Source organism: Cygnus olor, chromosome 3 (genome assembly GCF_009769625.2).
Source record: "Cygnus olor isolate bCygOlo1 chromosome 3, bCygOlo1.pri.v2, whole genome shotgun sequence".
NCBI classification, from domain to species: Eukaryota; Metazoa; Chordata; class Aves; order Anseriformes; family Anatidae; genus Cygnus; species Cygnus olor.
This window is the reverse complement of record NC_049171.1, coordinates 93,254,012-93,273,354: the sequence shown is the minus strand read 5'-3', so window position 1 is coordinate 93,273,354 and position 19,343 is coordinate 93,254,012. Positions and strand designations below refer to the sequence as shown.

The window sequence follows — 19,343 nt, the reverse complement described above, 5'->3', positions numbered from 1 at the left end:
GAGATGTTACTGCCAGCAGTAAGTTCTGCGACCCTAGCTGCATTTCACACATAGCTGGTTCACAACTTCCCTCCCTGCCAGCCCATTGTGTCCATTTTGAAAGTTGGAGCAACCAAGGAAAGGAAAAAATATTTTAAAGAAATAAACAAGTAAAATGACTGCAAAACACAAGAACGGGCTTAGGGACAAGTGGGCAATTTGTATATAAGGAACTTAACACCTCCCCGCCACCACCACCCCTTTTTTTTTTTTTCTCCCTCCATAGGTATGCTAAAATTCAGTTTCATAGTCTTGTGTTAAAGCTCAGTGAACTGTTCTTTCTCACATTGTTGGTAGGGTACTTTTTAAGAAAACATGCAACAAAAGACCTTTTTTTTTTTTTGTCTGGTATCAAGTGTACGGAATTAACACAGACGTTATTTAAAGAAAGATGGTGAAGGATATACAATACTCCCCACTCTTATCCTAGCCTCCAAATGCTTTCAGCTCAGAGTTATAACGAGACAAACAATGTCAAGCTCAGGAAATTAGTCCACAACAAATCTCCTGTCCAGCTACTCAGCCAGTATCCCACTGAACCCATGCACAGATCTTGCATCCACATAATCCTTTAGCAGCAAGTTCTACAGTTCCATGGCAAACTGCAAGAATAGCTGCCACCTTCTGGATGGAGGCTGATCCTTTTTAACTTTTATGGTCCCCATAGATTTTATACTAGCAGAGAGTAAAAATTTATTCCTGGAAATTCTGTGCCACTCTTCACACTCCATCTCCGTAAGTCTTCTCTTTTCCAAGATGAGAAGTCGCAGCCCAGTCAACCCGCTACATAGAAACAATTTCATACCTTGTTCCCCTTCACTGGGCCTTTTCCAGTTTGATTAACTAACTATTAACTATCTATATTTTTATTATTTTTCTGAGCTGAGGGGATCTGAATTCCAAATTTAAGCAAACTATATCTATGATTCTCTGTTTTGACTTTATTCCTCAACTAAATAATCTTTTCTGAGAGCTTAACATTTACATGGAACTATCTTCCACAGTGCCAAAGTCACTTTCCTGACTGCCAGGGTAGTTCCAGAGTTCATCATTTTCTATATAAAAGGAGAATTACTTTCCCTCACAAGCATCACTTTACAGTCATCTCGACTGAGTTTCAGTTGCCATTTCATTTCTTGCCATTCAGTCTTGCAGCATCCTTCTGTAATACAATACAGTTCATCCCATTCTTAAAACATTAAATAAAAGCAACCCAAACCACGGAACCACCTTCTTCCAGTGGGAATCCAGGGTAATTGGTGGAGGTGCCGGCTGAATTCTAGTCCATGCAATTACCAGAAATACTGGATGTAATTTGTAAGAGGTCAGAGACAAAAAAGCAAATACCTAAACCTCACAACTGTATGGATCTTCTACATACATGCACAACAGAGGTTCAGCCAGCACATGTGCATAGAAATGAATTTTAAAACTGGTTTGTAAACAAGGGAAAGTTAAAAGCTCTTGGACTGGAGGCTTTGTACAGGTACAAGCTGAATTCCAGCTCTCCATCTATCCCAGAGATACGGGCTCCCTATTGTCCACGGGGCTAAATCCACCCACCTTCCAGTCCACCTGTGAAGGGAATCTTGTGCGGGAATTAAAGTTGCCCCTAAACACATGCTATTAGTTACGTGCACCTTATGGAAATCATGTTTAAAATTGGCATGGATATACAGAAACTTTTATAGTAACAGGAAATGTTACTGAAAGTGCCAGGTGCGTAGGGGGAACATAATGTATGGCCTTTCTATTACATAATATCCTGTATTTTTTAATTTCAAATATAGACATCTCTTTTCTCTCTAACTGTCTCTCACTCAACACTTGTGTCAATGACATGATCTACTGTCCCAAGTATTGGCCTTTAATTTTAAGTTTGGAATAGTCGTTTGATCCTTGAACAAATATTAAGCTACTTCAAAAAAATGTATTTTCTTTCTTTTTCAGAGCACAATTGGCTTCATCCAAATGGCTAGATGCCTAGTTTCATGTTTTTGCAATTTGTGATAATTCTCATTAATATGGCAGAGATAAGGCAGAGGAGGAAAGCAGCCCTCCTCTACAAACACAAGAGGAATGATTATTTTGTAAAAAAAAAAAATAATAATAATAATAATAAAAAAATAGATAATGAAATTAAAAAAAAAACAGGAAAACAAAAAAAACTGAAAACAACAGCAAAAAAAAACCACACAAAAAACTGCAGTTGCCTAATGAAAACGTATTGACGTAGTCAGAATTTCGAGCCCCTCCCTTGAACTTTAAGAAGTCCTGAGACTCTGTATCACTAAAATATGTTGTAATCAAAGCAAGTAAGCTAATCACGACTTACTAGCTTCTTTCTTCAAAGTTAGATGAGTCATTTTTTAAACTGAGATTTAGAACTCCTCACTTCCATATACAGTCTTAGAGGCAATCCTTTCCCTGGAAAAATATCTGCAAACTAGCTTCAGGTGTGAAACAAGATATACAGAGAAATGTTTATGTCCCTAAAGACAGAAGAGAGAAAAGCACTCACTTCAAGAAAGCATGGAAAATTAGGAAAGGATTATCCATTAAAAAATGGCCATGCCACATCACTTGCAACAAATCCTGATGGAATCCTTCCATGCAGAACTGCAACAAGATAAAAAGTATTTCAAAGTGCCAAAAGCAACACTGGACATTATTATACCAGATACAAGAAATGATGGTATCTGACAGAGTGAAAGAAAGGAAATTAAACAATAAATAAGGTAGCTGCCTTGCTGGCAAGTTTTATCCTTCTGATCACTAGAAGCACCAGAAATTGCAATACATTCTTGGAAACTTTCTGTTCCAACGTTTAATGATAATAAAATGAAAAGAAAAAAAAAAAACAGCATGGGATAGATTGGAGGTATTAATGCTAAAAGGAGGTATTGAATACTTCAGCAGCCCTTTGCAAGAGTCCTAAAAATCAGCTCCTGGTATGGGGGAAAAGAATAAAAGAAGGCTAAGGGGTTAAGTGGTCATGGATAATGAATAATACTGGCAGGTGCTTTACATTCTTCTCCATAGGAGCAGTTTCAGCTTTTCCTAACCAGACAGTGCCAATCATGTCAAATTATCACAATGAGTAAAACATAAGCAGACATCCACTCAGGAACAGGCAGCAAGCTTAGTATTCTTTTCAAGTATGCCTTATGAGCTACATCTACGAAGTAGTAGGGAAGAAAGTTGTTTGTTTGTTTTGTAATTAAGGGAACAGAAAATCCTGCAGCAACCTACTGCTGCAGCAGCTCTCACACTGTTATACACAACACCTCTTGTTATTAAAATCTGAATAAAAAGTTAAATGTGCTGGGGCACAGTCCTGTGGTAGGAACCATGAAGCAAAAACACGAGAAAAGAACTCTTATGTCACAGTTTGACTACTCATGATAAAAAACAAACCCCACTAAAAGGTAAGTCTGTTACCTTTGTTTTAAGTTTGATTCTAGAGAAGGGTAGGAATGTAAAAGACTTTCACAACCATTTGACGGAAGCCAACAGTTGGACTCACTGTCTCGATATGTTCATCACTTTGGCCAAACAATGCCTACCCTGAAGTAGCTACACATACTAAGGTCACAAAAATGAGTCAACTCTCATTTTCAAAAACAGTGAAATCCAAATTAGCAAAAGATAAGCTCACCATAGGGTGACTAATCAAAAGATGTGAAGCAATTTCACTTGCAAAATAATGACCGAACACAACATACTGTAAAGAACAAACCCAAAAGCCACTACAAATATCTGCTGTTCAAAACTAGCTGTCAGTTCTCTACCAGGAAGAACACTGAACATCCATCTAACAATGCTTGTGAGAAGCAAGGAAAAACACCTCCAATTTGAGCTGAAACATAGGAGAGCAGCCAGGCAGGTAAGGAAGAACTACATTTCACAATGTGATTACGGATTTCAGATACCTAATATTCTGAATAACCAACACAAGCCATTTTGGCACAAGTCATTTTAATGTTTCTGATCTGAGAAACAAGGTCTCTTATACACTCCAGTTGAACTACCTCAAAACAAATTTTAAAATTTAGGTCACATATCAGGAAGCCTTGCCCAAATCAAACACACAATAATTAGGCAGTCTCTCTTGTATTCCAAAGAGAAGAATCACAGCATCAGTACCATTAGCCAACATGACAATATTCTTGCCAGGTGCTTTGGGGGAAAAAAACGGCCTAGAAAGGAAGAGAGTTAATTTCATCCTAGATGCTAATACTAATTTAGAAGGCTGGAAAAAAGAATGGTAGAATGGATGGGTAAGATGTAGCAGGACTGTGCTTTTGGCTGCCTATACCCTCAGAGGAAGACAGACCTTGCTACTTCTCCTTTTATCATGAAGTATGGGAAGCATGACTTTTTTCCCTTTTCATAAGGGAAATAGGCTGATATGTGGTCTACAATCATATCTAGCATTAACCATAGTATCACAGAATCATTCAGGTTGGAAAAAAACTCTAAGATCTTCCAGTCCAACCCTTAACCTGGTACTGACAAGTCTGCCACTAAACCATGTTACTAAGTTCCAAATCTACATGTTTCTTGAAGACCTCCAGGCATGGTGATTCAACCACTTCCCTGGGCAACCTATTTCAATGCCACACAACTCCTTTAGTAAAGAAATTTCTCCTAATATCCAACCTAAACCTCCCCTGGTGCAACTTGAGGCCATTTCCCCTTGTCTTATCACTTGGTGCTTGGGATAAGAGCCCAATCCCCACCTCGTTACAGCCTCCTTTAAAGTAACTGTAAAGTACAATATGGTCTCCCCTGAGCCTCCTTTTCTCCAAGCTGAACCACCCCAGCTCCCTCGGCTGCTCCTCGGACTTGTTCTCTTGACCCTTCACTGCCCTTTGTTGGACACACTCCAGCACCTCAATGCCCCTCCTGTAGTGAGGGGCTCAAAACTGAACACAGTATTCAAGGTGAGGCCTCACAAGAGCCATGAATGAAAACTTCAAATACAAATTGAGCCTAACGTCATTAGAAGACAACACTTTTAGAATGCAGACCGACATATTCAATCATATCAATTACATGGTAAACTTCTACGCTTAACCATGGAAATACCCTATCTAGTATTACTTTTACTCTAAGTTTTAAGTTTAGAACAATATCATAGATCTCACAAAGTGGCGTTCCATCTGATGATAAAAGAAATAAAATTACTGACTTCTCTAGTGCCATTATAATATCCACAAAAATGGTATCAGACTAACACACTGACTACTGCATTTACCACGAAGTGCAGACAACAAACATTAGGGACACTACCAGCCATAACAATTACTTTGTAGGTTTCTTTCAAACAGGTAAAAAGAATTGGAGTCAGACTAAAGTCCCTGACTGTACTATTGCTGAGACATGAAGAGACACTGGGGAAACTCAACAACATAATACTTTAAAGCTAATAAGAGGATAACGATGCAACTCTATTATTGTAATGTATCTCTATAGCATACTTCATAAATGTATAAACAAAGACAAAAACAGATAAAATGTGCAAAATGTCTTAACAGGAAGATCATTTCTCTATCCTAGCATAAACTGGAAAGGGTCACAAATTATATCTACTGAACACAGGACTACATAGTTCTTTTCTTCTGAAAACATGGAGGGGTAAAAGACTTCCCATATTTTCAAATGTATAAAAGATACTATAAAACAAGTAGAAGAGAATTTTTAAGAAATCGGTAGTATGAAAATATGCTTTCATTCTGGGCTTACCTGAATTCTCTACAGAGGAGAGGATATATAAGGCGTTTATATGCATCCTCTACTGAGTTTCGTAGTATCCTCATAAATTCTGGTTTTAAAAATTGTTTTGGTTTCCATCTGCGTAAGAATAGAAAAACAAAATCAATAAATGCTTTAAACAGATGTACAAAAACTCAAATAAAAAGGAAATTGTACTCCCAAGGAAAAGGGAGGAGGGAGACAGTCAGGTATATTATGCTCAAATGGAAGTAAGACTATGAACATTTTCTGTTACAGTCCAACTATTTTTGTTTTCATTGCTTTTAAAAATACTGGTAACATCCATGCTTTCTTTCATTCAGTGTATTTTTCACATGCCTGGATCTCTAACTACAAAGTGATTAGATAGATAGATATGTTAAAACGTCTGGAAAATTTTTTTAAGGCAAAAAACAGGACTGAATTTCACATTTGACTTTGCTTTGTTTACTTGCACTCACTCAGAAATGCTAAGAATCCTAAACTGACTGCTCCTACCCAGACAGCTTTTCAGTTGTTTAAGTGGACTCTACAATTTCCCAAGACAGCTTTTCTTTTTCTAAGTATCTGTGTACATAATAGCTGAGAAATGTGTGATCAAGTCAACACTGTATCAATGCATAGACATGGGAGCAGAATTAAGCTTACCATTTACTTATACAACTTCCAGAGTTTTCAGTGCTTAGCCACATGACCTCATCAACCCTTTGCTAACAGCTTTTACAAATAGTTCTACTATACTTATTTGTAACTAGAGACTTTTTCCATATGCATATAAAACTGCCAAAGGTTTAAATCCACTTATTGCCATTCATTTCTATAAACATGCAATTTGTACAGGTGGCAAATATGACTTTACATTACCCCCAGAAAGTATCCTCAGTGCAAGCAGGAATGAATTTGGAAATTTGGCAGCTGTTTCACCCTGCTGTTTCATCCACTAATGCTGGATAGTAAATCTTTTATCTGTAAATTGGTTATCACAGCAGATGTTTTTATTATCTACCTATACACAAGTTAAAATTATTCAAGCAACATTCTATTAGAAATCCTAAAATTGCTACAAAAGAAAAAACAGCCAAACACTAAGTTCAATTCATAGCAAATACTACATTTCCACCGTTCCAATACTTTGTGAGGAAAGAGGAAAATCCATTTTAGTGAAAAAGTATAAGCATGTGTGTATAATTTTAAATATCTTAGTCCAGTTAAGCTTTCCTCTAACAACAGATTCTTCTGAATTATTTAATCAAGAACTGACTTCTAAAGCCCTTTAAATGAAGCCCTATTTAGAGAACCTCCATATACATAATATCTTCTTACTCCACTGATCAGCTCTATTATGTGCATGTGCTCCCAACTAGGATCACCATAAGCATAAACAGCTTAGACCACTAATACACCTCAAAGGGCAAACCCCATCAATGCTCACGTAGCCGACATTAAGAACCATTCATATCAACTAATAACCATTCCAGGAAGAGCTTTTAGAAGAGCACATCTAGGCTTTTAGACCTGAAGCACAAAGAGCAGAGTTTTGTTTTTCCTCCAAGACACTACATGAAACTTGTACCAAATTGGTAACCACACATAAACCATGCCTTTAAAGCCTGTACCATGGCCTTTACACAGTATTTGAGAATTTTGTCTAGAAACTGACAAAAAAGATTGTCAGACACTGAACTTCATTTTCATGGATGAAATCGTACTTTGGAACAAATTCACACCCCTTCCAAAGGAAGAACTCCACCACACCTTTATGCACAAAGCCTGCTAAGCAGCCCCTCTTCTGGCTGTTTCTCATTGTTCCTTTCCCTATCTCCCACTTCACAATTAAATCTTCAGGACCTTAACAGTTCTAATGTTAATGAAGCTATGTATGCTGTCAAACTACAGAAATCCCATTTTCTGGTAAAGAAGTACATTCCATAGGGTCAGGTATAACAATACTCCTGAGATTTCAGTGCAATTCTAAATTTCAAAATATAGATGCTACTACAGGCACAAAATATTCTGCCTTTGCAAAGAAAACACGGTATTTTCAGAGCATCTACACAGAGCTCAATACATTAATGAAGAATTCTCGTCTTTCAAAGTCTTTTCACTTTCCATCCTGGTGGCATTTAATGCTAAAAAAATAACTTCGGAAGAACAAGTAAAGGTCAGCATATTTACTACTAATTCAATAGGCAGTAGATGATACTGTCTTGTGGCTAGAACACTGGGCAGACTTTGTAGCAAGGTTGTGCTTGTGGTCCTGCACCTGATTATGGGTGTGACCTCAGCAAATCAGTTAATTCCTCTGCAAAGTTTTGAACTCCTTGCCCCAAACAAGTGTTCTTAACCTTCTGCTCTATCCAGTAAATCAATGCAATGAAAATAATGCAATTACCACCATTGGACCATTACTTCCAAGCTTGCAGAGTAGAATACACATTGAGTAAGAAATATTTGCCAATTCGATAACAGTCGTCAATCAAACGAGGAAGATTACAATCTGTGATAGATGTTAATGTATCAATACCTACTAAAATCATTCCTTCTGAAATCCCGTGGTGCTGGAGAAGTTGCCCTTAAACAGTAAAAAGCTATGAGCGTATATAGCCTCAGAAATGCCAAGTATTAATAAGTAGTTCCATTTCCAAGGTCAATATTCTTTTTATCTCAGGATGACTCACAAAAGTGTAATCAACCAAGAATATCTCAATTTACATCCCACTTTCATTTGTGTAGCAGTGACAAGCTGTTCCATTATCTGTGGCTCACAGTGCTTCCAAATCCTGTCACAGATGCAGTAAAAGCAAGACTGGTAGTTATTTTCTGCCTACAGAATATATGGGAGGGTGTGGAGGTGGAGGGGTGTAAGAAAGATGGAAATTCCATTACATTTATTAAAATTAAAATTATACTTCAGTGTGTTTATTAATCCTGATACTTTACTGAAAAAAAAGTGATTTCCTGTTAGTCCTAGATTATATTATCTAGTGAAACATTTTAATTCTTTCAGGGGCGCCCATGCTGGAAACAGAACTGTGAATTTTCTACAGTGAAAACGTGCATTTTTACCACATTCTTTCTTGGACTCTGTATAGAAGAAAAATATTTGCTTTTACATATTGAAGAAGCCTTATTTTTCCTCTGTCTTCTTTGCCCCATTTGGTAATTGAATTTTAAGATGCAGAGGTAAAGGTTTTTAAGATATACTCACAGTGCTAAATATCTCAGCCTTTTAAGGAAGATAAACCTGTCTTTTGTGTGTGCAAGGAAGATGCACAGGGTTTGGACCACAATATTCTCCAACGAAGAGCATCAAGGTACAGTGCAGTTTCCAAGAAAAAGAGTGACAGAGATACCGCACAAAATATATTTAACCAAAACTTCTGTAAAAAAGCCATCAAAATTATGCAATACTAAACGGGTCTCACTACAAGCAAAAAAAAGAAACTTGTCAGAGCAAATTGATAAGAAATAGGAGAAACATCCAAAATTTTCTGACTTAACCAGAGATCATAACACAAGAATCAGGTCACATAATATTTGAGAATTATGGATTGAACACAACCACATTTAGGTTGTCTATTAAATCCAATACATTTTTTAGCCATGTCTATGAACAAAATTCCTGACATCTAGATTTCAAAGTTACATCCTTTATTGATTTAAAATCTGAGGCAGCCCTCTTTAATCATTGCAATCAGGCATATGAAGTTATTTTTCAGAAGTTGGAAGTATATTCCATTGGATTCTGCAAATTTCTTTTGCTGAAGACTATAGATGTGATGCATATTTCAAATTGAAAATACATTCACCTTTCGTTATGTCTTCGCTTTTTTTTTTTTTTTTAAAGAATTCAATTGCTTGAAGAATGGAGCCAGAATTTCCCAGAAATGGCCAAAGGCATGATCTTTTTTGTGTAATGCCACAGCAGTGGGAAATGCAGAGTAAGACGTATCCATTTAATAGCTTCATCTAATATGCATTTGTTTAAATTGTTCTCTTAATGTAACACGACATGTGAGGTATATTTCAGTATGTAGGTGTCTACAGGAAAAAAAAAAAAAAAAAAGACTTCCGTAAGAATATGTATCCATGCAGACCTTTCATTGACACACCACCAACAGAATTCGTTCTTCACCCCGTCAGGAATGTTGACCTTCACTGTCAGGATCTTCAGATTTTCCCCTCGGTTAATGGCCAGAATCTGAGTGCAAACATAAATGGCAGAGACAGATGACACACAAAATATCCAAAAGATAAACTTATCAACATTTGTGTACACGCTTGCTTGACATTCTATAGCAAATCATGATGGTGGTACAGTAAATCAGTTCACAAAGTAAGAGGTTGTACAGATAACATCCACAATTTAAACACAGATTAAAATCACACCGTGGCATAACAAAGCTTACATTTTTCACTGAGTCTGCAATCCCAAGATTCAGTTTTATCTTAAATATCTTACAACACAAGTCAGCATGAATTTAGTTGGTTGAGTAATTTTATAAGCCAAATTAAAACTCAAGAAATGAATTGAAAAGTAATTACAATCAGAGCTAGAGATCACAAAGGGAAAAAGTTAGTCCTTGATTTTGTTTCCCAAGAGCAACCAAATTTAAAATTAATTGTAAATCAGAGCTTGTGACACAAAGGTAGTCAGCTCAATAAGACGAATTTTCAGTTATTCACACCTAGCTCAAAAACAGCTGAAAATATTGTAGCTACACTCTTTACATCAATATTAACGCTGCAGCCTTATAATGTATGCACTTTTCTGGCAGTCTTGCGTACACAACTGCATATTCATGATCTAAACATAAATCTTGCTGCACAAGTGCTATCTGCATGCAGTTTTATTTTAAATGGAAGTCTGATTCCCCCTTTAAAGACAGGATGGCAACGCAAGTGCTGGATACTGGAGGGTACTGGTGGGCATTTCCTAGTCTAAACTCACTCTGAAGATGAGGAATGGTCACCTGAAAGAGACCTTACAATTTAAGTAAAGAAACTCACCAACCAAGGAATTTTAGATGCAAAATAGCACTTAGAAGCAGCTACAAATAAAACACGTTTATTTAGAGTTCCTTTTCCCTTCCAAAATACTTTAACGTGCAAAAACAAAAAATAAAAAATCTGCTAGAAGTTGACATTCCTGTATTACTACACATGTTGCTGTACGTAGCAGGCCCTAAGCACTGTCACAACAGAGCATTCCGTGTCAATCATGAACTTTAATTCAATCACTAGCTAACTCAGACATGTCACATATGTTAAATACAATGGTTTAAAATGACTCCAGGACATACTACCAATTTATATTCCTCAGCCATACTGCTCCTGTGACATACCAGGCCTGACATATCATTGAACAACAAAGCTAATAATAAAGATTGCATGTGAAATATTATAGCATCTGGTACCTTGACTGCCAAAGCAAATGTTTTCATGTAGAGATTAGAAAGACACATTTTAACAAATCAAATGCTTTCATGTTTATTCTGATTTTATTTTTAAATAGAGAGAAAAGCTAAATGTCAAGCTAAAATGAAATCAAAATGATGCTCAGGACAAAAAATGCATCTGATAGAATTATAATGTCATCATTCACCACGCTGTTAGCAGGGTCAAGATTTGCATCGCATTTTCCACAGGCGCTCCGTCTGTGGAACGTGTCAGTCACCTCAACTTAAACCAGCTGCACTGCACTAGCTAATATTTTTTCTACTTTTTTATTCTGAAAAAAATCTGCCTCTCCTGTTTGAAGTGAGATGTGTTCAGAGAACTGCTATCATCTAGGAAATGCTCAGTGAGGAAAGCAATTAGTCAATTTCACTTCTTAAGATAATGAAGATATATATATTTAATTAACATTCAAATACAGCTATTCTAGACAAAGTAATCTTTCAATTCTGGAGAAAAGACTGCTTTTATGCTAGACATGAACAGATCCAGTGGAAGGGTTAAGAGCAAAAAAAAGTACAGATGGTTAAAAAAAAGCAAGAACAATTATTTAATCTAGTCACAAAATGCATCACAAACCTAATTCTGCTTATCACAAAAATGCAACATCCTTTCTATTTCACAGCTCTCCTCTATGCCCCAGATTTACTCAGACTCACTAAGTTTTGTATATTTTACCAAGGACTTTAATTTCCAATTCTTTTTTAAGTATGAGATTGAAACAGAGCATTTGCCTCAAACATTATACTTTATGAATAAATTCTTTTCCTTCCAGCAATTCAGTCTTCTACAAATACATGAAAGCAACCCAAAGCATACACAACTGCTGAACTGCTTACAATTAGTCAAAAAAAATAAAATAAAATACACTCCTGAAAGACTTTTCATTTAGTTGTGGCAGCATTGGTATAGCTACCTAACTGAATCCTCAAAGAGCCCAGTTCTGTTCTCTCTGCTGCCAGGGGAAGGAACCATGGCTGAAACTCCTCGTGATAAGAAGACAGTCCAGATGCAGGGACCTACAGCCATCCAACTGTGTCAAAATCTGGAGTCAGACTTCCTACACAAGTTCCTTCTTATTTCACATCCAGTATTTTAACCTTTTCAAGCAAAAAACCTGGCTCTGTCTTTCCCAGTGTCTCATCTCCATCTTTCCATGGCGTATCTTACCACACAGAATGATGCCTTTCAGCAACACAGAAAACAACGCTGAACTACCGCATACACAACCTCAGCTACCTGCAGCTGTACAGCCACAGGACCAAACTACAGCTTACTGAACACTGTTCGACCTTACTTTAATATACTCTGCAAGTCATCCCCAAGGCTGCAAACGCTTTGGTCATAAACACAGTTCACCCTCTTATAGGTAACACAACAATCTACTTACTGCCTGTTCCCCTTAAACTCCGATTAAAAAAAAGAAAAAGTTTTCTTTCCTTATTTCATCATCAAATCACAAAAGAAAAACAAAGAAAGGAACTAGAAAACTAACAAGCAAAAATCATCAGAAAATTGAACAAAATATTTTTTTTTAGAAAACAGGGAACTTAAATAGCAAACTGCACACATCAGAGATGATCATAAAATGTTTTTTTCTTCTTGACTAGCAAAAACGAGCCCTGATATACCCAGGGCCTTGAAACCTCAGTGAAGCTCAAACGACTCCAATTTGAATATTTCTCTACTATGAATCTTAAATATGTTAGAATAGACAGTATCAGTAGTACTTAGGAGATGAAATACAAGTAAGAGTGCAGAGTCAACCTGTGATTACAGAAGCACCAGCAGCAAGAACAGTGGTTATTACTTCACTGGAAACAAACAAACAACAAAAAAACAACAAACAAAAAAGGGACAAAAAAAGAGGATTTAACGTTACTGATGAAAGGAGAAATAAATCAGAACTGCTTGAGTTAAACTTAACATCAAAAAGATACAAAAAGGACACGTCCTGGATGACAAACAGTGCAGCCACATGGGCAGAGTGCTGAGCAGGTTTGGGAAATCCGGTTTAGAGCCCTGGCTCTATCTGAGCAAGTTTTCTTTATGTAAAACAGGGAAAATAACGATGCCTTGAACAAGAGGTAAATCATACCGTCATCCCAGAAAACACTCATATGCCCAATCCACAATGCGTAGCTCAGCATTCACAGCTCTCAGTGCAGGAAAAGCTCGAGTCTTTGACTGCTGAGGTGTCCATTCAATAGAAGAGCAGCCAAACAAGAAGCAATTTAGTTTTTCACCTAACAGCATCCATACTGGGAGGAGTGTTTGGAAGAGCATTTAAAGGTAACCGATATATGTTGTGAAATAGTTTGAATAATAAATCCATTTCAAGAAATAGGAAATCATTGATAAATTCAAAATATTGCATTGTTTTAAAATGGTAATTTTGCATACAATAGATTATTCTGCTGTGGAATAAGGCAGCCAAAGAATATTTCTGGATGGAAGCAGTTGACAATTTTGTTTTAAAGCTACGTAACTGTGACCAAACCAAGAAACAACTCAGTTTGCGACTAGTAATGAACCTGGGTAAAGGCCCTGACAATTGCACTGACTGCATCAGACTTGTCTTTGATCTGTAGTAACAGGGGCAGCCTAGCTATCAAGACATCAGCTTCTCAGACACCAGTAAATTGGCTCTGTCCCCCAGTTCTTTTTTCAGTCATGTAGAACTGGACCTGGGACTTAGGATAACCTAAGATGTCTCACATAAGGGAACACCATTGACTTTCAAAACAAACCCATTTTCAGGGGTTCTGCAGAGCTTCTCTATCTAGATTGTTTAACTTTTACATGACGCTGCTGCTGACAAGAGCTGCTATTGTAGATCATCTCCAATTTCAATTTTCTGGATCCTTCCCCCGATACTTCTCACCAGTTTCACCTGACAAGCTTGGTGCCAAATGGCTCTGAGCATTCTAGCCATAAGCACAGTCTGAGGGCTCAGTGCTGCAGCAAGCATCCAAAAGAAACAAAGACTAAGTTTATCCAAGTTTGCTTCAAATACTTACACTCTAACCAAGTAACTTCCACAACTATGCAATATCCCATTCTCACCCCACACAGACAATAAATTGTCACTTATCCTTTATCCCTCTCCTGATAAAACTTGTGCGCTTGTCACTTGTGGAAGGAACTGAGGGCATGGCACTGATGCTGAAAATAAGTCATACCAGCAATGAAATCTCTGATCCCTATGCCATTATAAATATTGCTTTAATGAGAATTAGTTAGACAATAGACATAGTGAAGATACAGTCCTCTATTCTGTTAGTGCAGAGATTAACAGCTTTGACCTGTATTTGAAGAATTTGAAGTCTATTACATTTGGTAACTAAACTTCAAAAGCAAAGCTATCTGTGCTAATTACAATAGTAAGAAAAAGAAAAACAAAATTTGAAGGTGTACCTGATGATGCTGAATATTTTTTATATTACAAGAAAACTCATGGTATAGCTGGAATTTATCAATATCTTTTTCATTTCCATTTTTGGATGACACTTTTGCCAAGGCTGACTGGATACAAATGTACCTTTGCTGACATCTGAATAAAAGAAACAAATGTTAATAGGTATTTTAGCATAAAACTTGCAAAAAGCTATTAATACGTATTAAATAAAAAACTGTGTTTGGAGTTTATCCAATTATAAATTATGTCAACTCTCATCAGTCACGGACCTACTACATACCTTAATGCAGAAACTGACCTAACATATACTGACTGGAACATACCAAGGGAAGAAATTCAAAGAGTCCTCAGGAAATGCTGAACACAGACCTTCTCATGAAAGGGATGGATAAACAAAAGCCACCACCTGGACTTCAGTTTGGTCAGTTATTAGTTCAACTTTACAAAACAAATTTTGAGAAGTTGCAGAGAACGTTACAGGAGTAATTTATGTTATACAAACACAAAATCTCTTTTGAACCTACCCATCCTCAGAACTCATTTCTTGCTTTGAGAGCCTAACGCCCATAAAATTTTTCATTATTTTTACAAGTAACAGGGATCCCAAATACAGCTTCCTGAATGCTCCTCGAGATTATTACACATTTAGATCAAAATTACAATTTAGATCAAAGAGAGGTATCTGTGAAGAACTGTGCATCCAATTAAAGAGCTTCTGGTGGTCAAAAAAAAAGAAATGGATAGTCTGGTAATGACTGAACATCCTTTACAAAACATCCCCTCCATTGAAATTATCACACTGCTGTGCTCTAGCCTTTTGATAAAGTTGGCCGTTACAATGAACAGCAAACATAGGCCAACTAAATAGAACCAAACTGATCCAAATCAAACCACATGCTCCTAAGAAGGTATCTGTTATTTGATAATTGTGTTCTCTGTCCCAGATAGTATACAGCAAGGAGGGAAAAAAAAAAAAAAAAAACGCAAAAAGCAACAAGCAACTCTTACTCTGTTACATGAACCTTCCTGGACATGACAAATACCTTGAAGTCATTATGTAAGGCAAGAAAATTTAAATTCAGCTAACACAGTAGAAGGATTGATAACTCCTGCTTTAAGAATAGTCAGTCGCTTGTCTGATGGACTAGTAATGCCAATATTAACTGTCAATAAACGCAATTACACTGACTGATGTCAAGCACTAAATATTGGAGCAGCAGCTACAGCAGACATGCCTTTGAAAATCTATAGCTTGAAAGAAGTGCATGGAGAGAAAATTTTCCCTTAGAGAGATCTCTCTGTAACTGCAAGGGTGATCAGCTCTATATGGAACAGAGAGCCATGGATAATTTGTCAGTCTTGAGGAGTCACAGTATCCTGCTACACTCAGAGGAGATTTCTCCTCCACTGATAACCAGATGGCCAGAAACACTAAAGAATGTCTCCAGCACAAGTGAAGGAGGAGACGTAACAGTAATACTGTTTTCAGATCATTAAAAATTGTGAATCTGCATGACAGGAGACTGATTTTTACCATGTAACCTGGAAAAGTTTAGAAAGCAAAATTCAAACTTACAATTTCCTGATGAAGTCCAGGGTATCTTTATCCTTAGCAAAGATATCAGCTAGAATATGCTGTACTCCAGCCTCTACTTCCTGGATATTTGCAAGTCCTTAGGAGGGGGGGGAAAAAAGTAACTATAAAAAAAAACTAATATGAAAAATTACACAACTGCAGAAGCACTAAGAAAATATAGTCAAGCTGAGAAAATTTGATGCAAGTTATCTGTTGGATTTTCAGGTTTCAGTGAAGAATTTTAGTTCACTGGATTTTTTTTAAGCTGTGATTCCTTTCCAAAGCACCTGTAACTGTTACATCTTTAGTAAATCTGAACTGATCAATGCAGTATCATAAATCAAAATGGCATTAAAATGGGGGAAAAGTAATAGTTCTGTGCGTTTGCTGCTAACAGATCTTGACATTTATGACAGATGAATTATTTACAATAGTAAAATTGGACATTCAAGTGTAATTTGTGAGGTTGTAATAAAATGAATCAATTGCAGCAGAAGTTTACACATTTTGCTGACTGATATGGAAACAGTCTAAAAACTCTGCAGGCAATCCTGTCCTTTCTCTGTGTAATAGTTTTGTATTTCCCCAGTTTTGTTGCAGGAGTTTGCACGGCGATGGGTCTGAGATCAGGGTAGGCTCATCCTATCCCACAAAACACTGTTCAAACAGTGAAGTTATAAAACATCTCCACAAAGTATTATAGGGATCTAACAACAGAATCATTCAGCTTTTCAACACACATCCCTCACTTCAAAAGACCAAAAAAAGTAGCACATTTGTCTCCTTAGCACAGCAGTTGATCTGTACCAGAACCAAAAATTAATGAAAAAAAGTATCTTATATTTTAAAAATCAATCTATATAATCCTGCTTCTAGCAATGGTCAGTAACAAATGCTTCAGAGCAAGAATCCTACAGCTGGCAGATGTGGGACTAACAGTCTAGCACAAAACACATCGTTTCTAACTCTGCTGTCTGGTAGGTTGCACGTATGTTGAAAGAGCTTTTATAATACCATTTAGAAAAAATGCATATTAAAAAAAAATGCATAGTTCTGATAACTAATATTGTGACTAAATTCACAACCACTAGGGAGCTGAAAGCACCTTTCTTTCATTGTTGGATTACAGCACATGAAAAAATGCCGTATTTGTCTTCTCAAAACCATTCAATTTTTTTTAAAAAACATATCTTAAAAAGATTTGATGAAAACCTTTCTGCACAACAAAGCACTCCACTTTAACAAAAACTCCCTCTGATCTCAAACTGTATATAGGCTGTCAAACTGGCTTCCAAGTTGATAAAAGTGATCCAGTTTGTATATGGCTTCTGATGCGCCTTTCAAATTAAAATGATTATGTAAACCCAACTATGTTATTTTTAGAACAAAAATGAAAATAAGTATAATGATTTTAAAATCTGAAGTGGTTATGCTGCAACAAATAGCACTCCCTTTTAAATGCACCCTAAATAATTTATGTCAATTTCCACCATGAAGATTTCCTTCCGGCTCCTGAGACCGACAGAGTAGTCAGATATGTGATTGCAATAGACTGCTTTGTGACATTTTAAAAAGCAATAACTAAATTATTATTTGGAAACTGATTCTCAATGCAAAGTTAGGATAATTCTATAAACAATACATAATAAAATAGAAGAACAACTGAAGTGGAAAGAGTAAGAATCACCCCCATGTAGAAGTTGAACACTTTATAATAAAGTCAAAAAGCAAGTGCTGGGGCAGGAAAAAAGAAAAGCACTTCTCTATTTTAACACCATACAGAAGGCTGCAACAATCTTTGTATTTTATTGTCAGAGATTGCCCCCTACAGATTCACCCATAACTGCATTCACAAAGAAACACAAGTCTGCAGCCTATATATGAAACTATCGGGTTGTTAAAGTTCCTGCTAAAATTTCAGCAATTACATCTTATCCAACCCCTACTGTCATCCAGTAGCAAAAATTCTCCTGCTCATTCCAAGTCAGCAAAGCCAGACGTTATTAAAATATGCTGTGATGGGTGAAATTTACTTAAGTAAACAGTATAAATATAAACCTCTTCAATCTATATACAATCTGTGTCAAATCTTCAGTTGACAGTTCAAATACGAGCAGAACCACAGAGAGGTCTAAGGTATGTAGTACACTTCCTCCCTCTTTCCGGTAAATACAGGCTTGCCCTATAACATCTGCGGACTTCTGTCTCTTGTATACCAGAATTATTGCTATTTACAACACACACACACACACAGAAAATAAAAAAAATAAAAAAAACACAAACAGGAAAGGTTGGAGAACTATGGCACTAAATTTGAGTTCTACTGCATCTTGCTAGAAGAACTGTGGAATTTAAAATAGTTTTAAAAACTTCCAGCAACCTAGGGACAATTAAAATAATTCCTCTTTTCAAACACTAGAAATAATTTAAGACATTAGTGCTAATAGAAGCAAAGCGCTTACCTTTGACATTGGGTCTAATGTAAGAAAAGAGATTGAGTTCCATAGGATTCTGCAGGAGAGAAAGAGCTGCAGGTTCTAATCCCAGCTGCTTGGCTCTCTGGGCTTTGGTACCTTTACTCCCAGTTTTATAAGGTGCAGACTTAAAACAAACAAAAAACAGTTATTCAAAGGCAAGGAAATATTTCAGTTATGCTACGTACATTATGCACAATTACACTTAAACTAAGGATGATCTAAAAAAATGAGTAGTATACTGACCACATGGTCCAATTCTTCGAAAGTTCTGCAGTTTAATAATGCTGTGAATAGACAACCTGATAGTTTCCCCTCTTTCTTCAACTTCTGTATTATTGTATGTGTCTTCTTTGCAACAGAACTAAAAACATAAGAGAGATATTAACAGTTACATTTCATGGTGGATTAGAAAGGATTTTTGTTTTGACCTTGTCTAGTACACTGCTGAAGATCTCTGAAACCTGTGAAACCTCTGAAGATTTTATCTCATGCTAATCCCTTAACAAAATTCTGACAATTTAAAAAAGGGAACCTAACCATCACTCTCTTTCTCTAATTCAAAGTAGTATCAAAATGTGTTGTGGTAGCCTTGAGAAAAATAATCAAACAACAGAGAACA

General features: G+C 36.5%; 1 protein-coding gene across 12 annotated transcripts in view; it reads right to left on the bottom strand.

The window, feature by feature from the left end:
- Positions 1–19,343, bottom strand: part of SRBD1 (S1 RNA binding domain 1) — a 127,268-nt gene that overhangs the window by 96,458 nt on the left and 11,467 nt on the right. For all 12 annotated transcript variants that reach the window (XM_040552524.1, XM_040552535.1, XM_040552531.1 and 9 more), the window contains 6 exons: positions 18,968–19,085; positions 18,710–18,848; positions 16,248–16,344; positions 14,671–14,806; positions 9,894–9,997; positions 5,788–5,895 (listed from right to left, as the gene is read on the bottom strand). In XM_040552524.1, the coding sequence (XP_040408458.1) occupies positions 5,788–5,895; positions 9,894–9,997; positions 14,671–14,806; positions 16,248–16,344; positions 18,710–18,848; positions 18,968–19,085 (702 nt within the window). The remainder of the gene's footprint in view (positions 1–5,787; positions 5,896–9,893; positions 9,998–14,670; positions 14,807–16,247; positions 16,345–18,709; positions 18,849–18,967; positions 19,086–19,343) is intronic.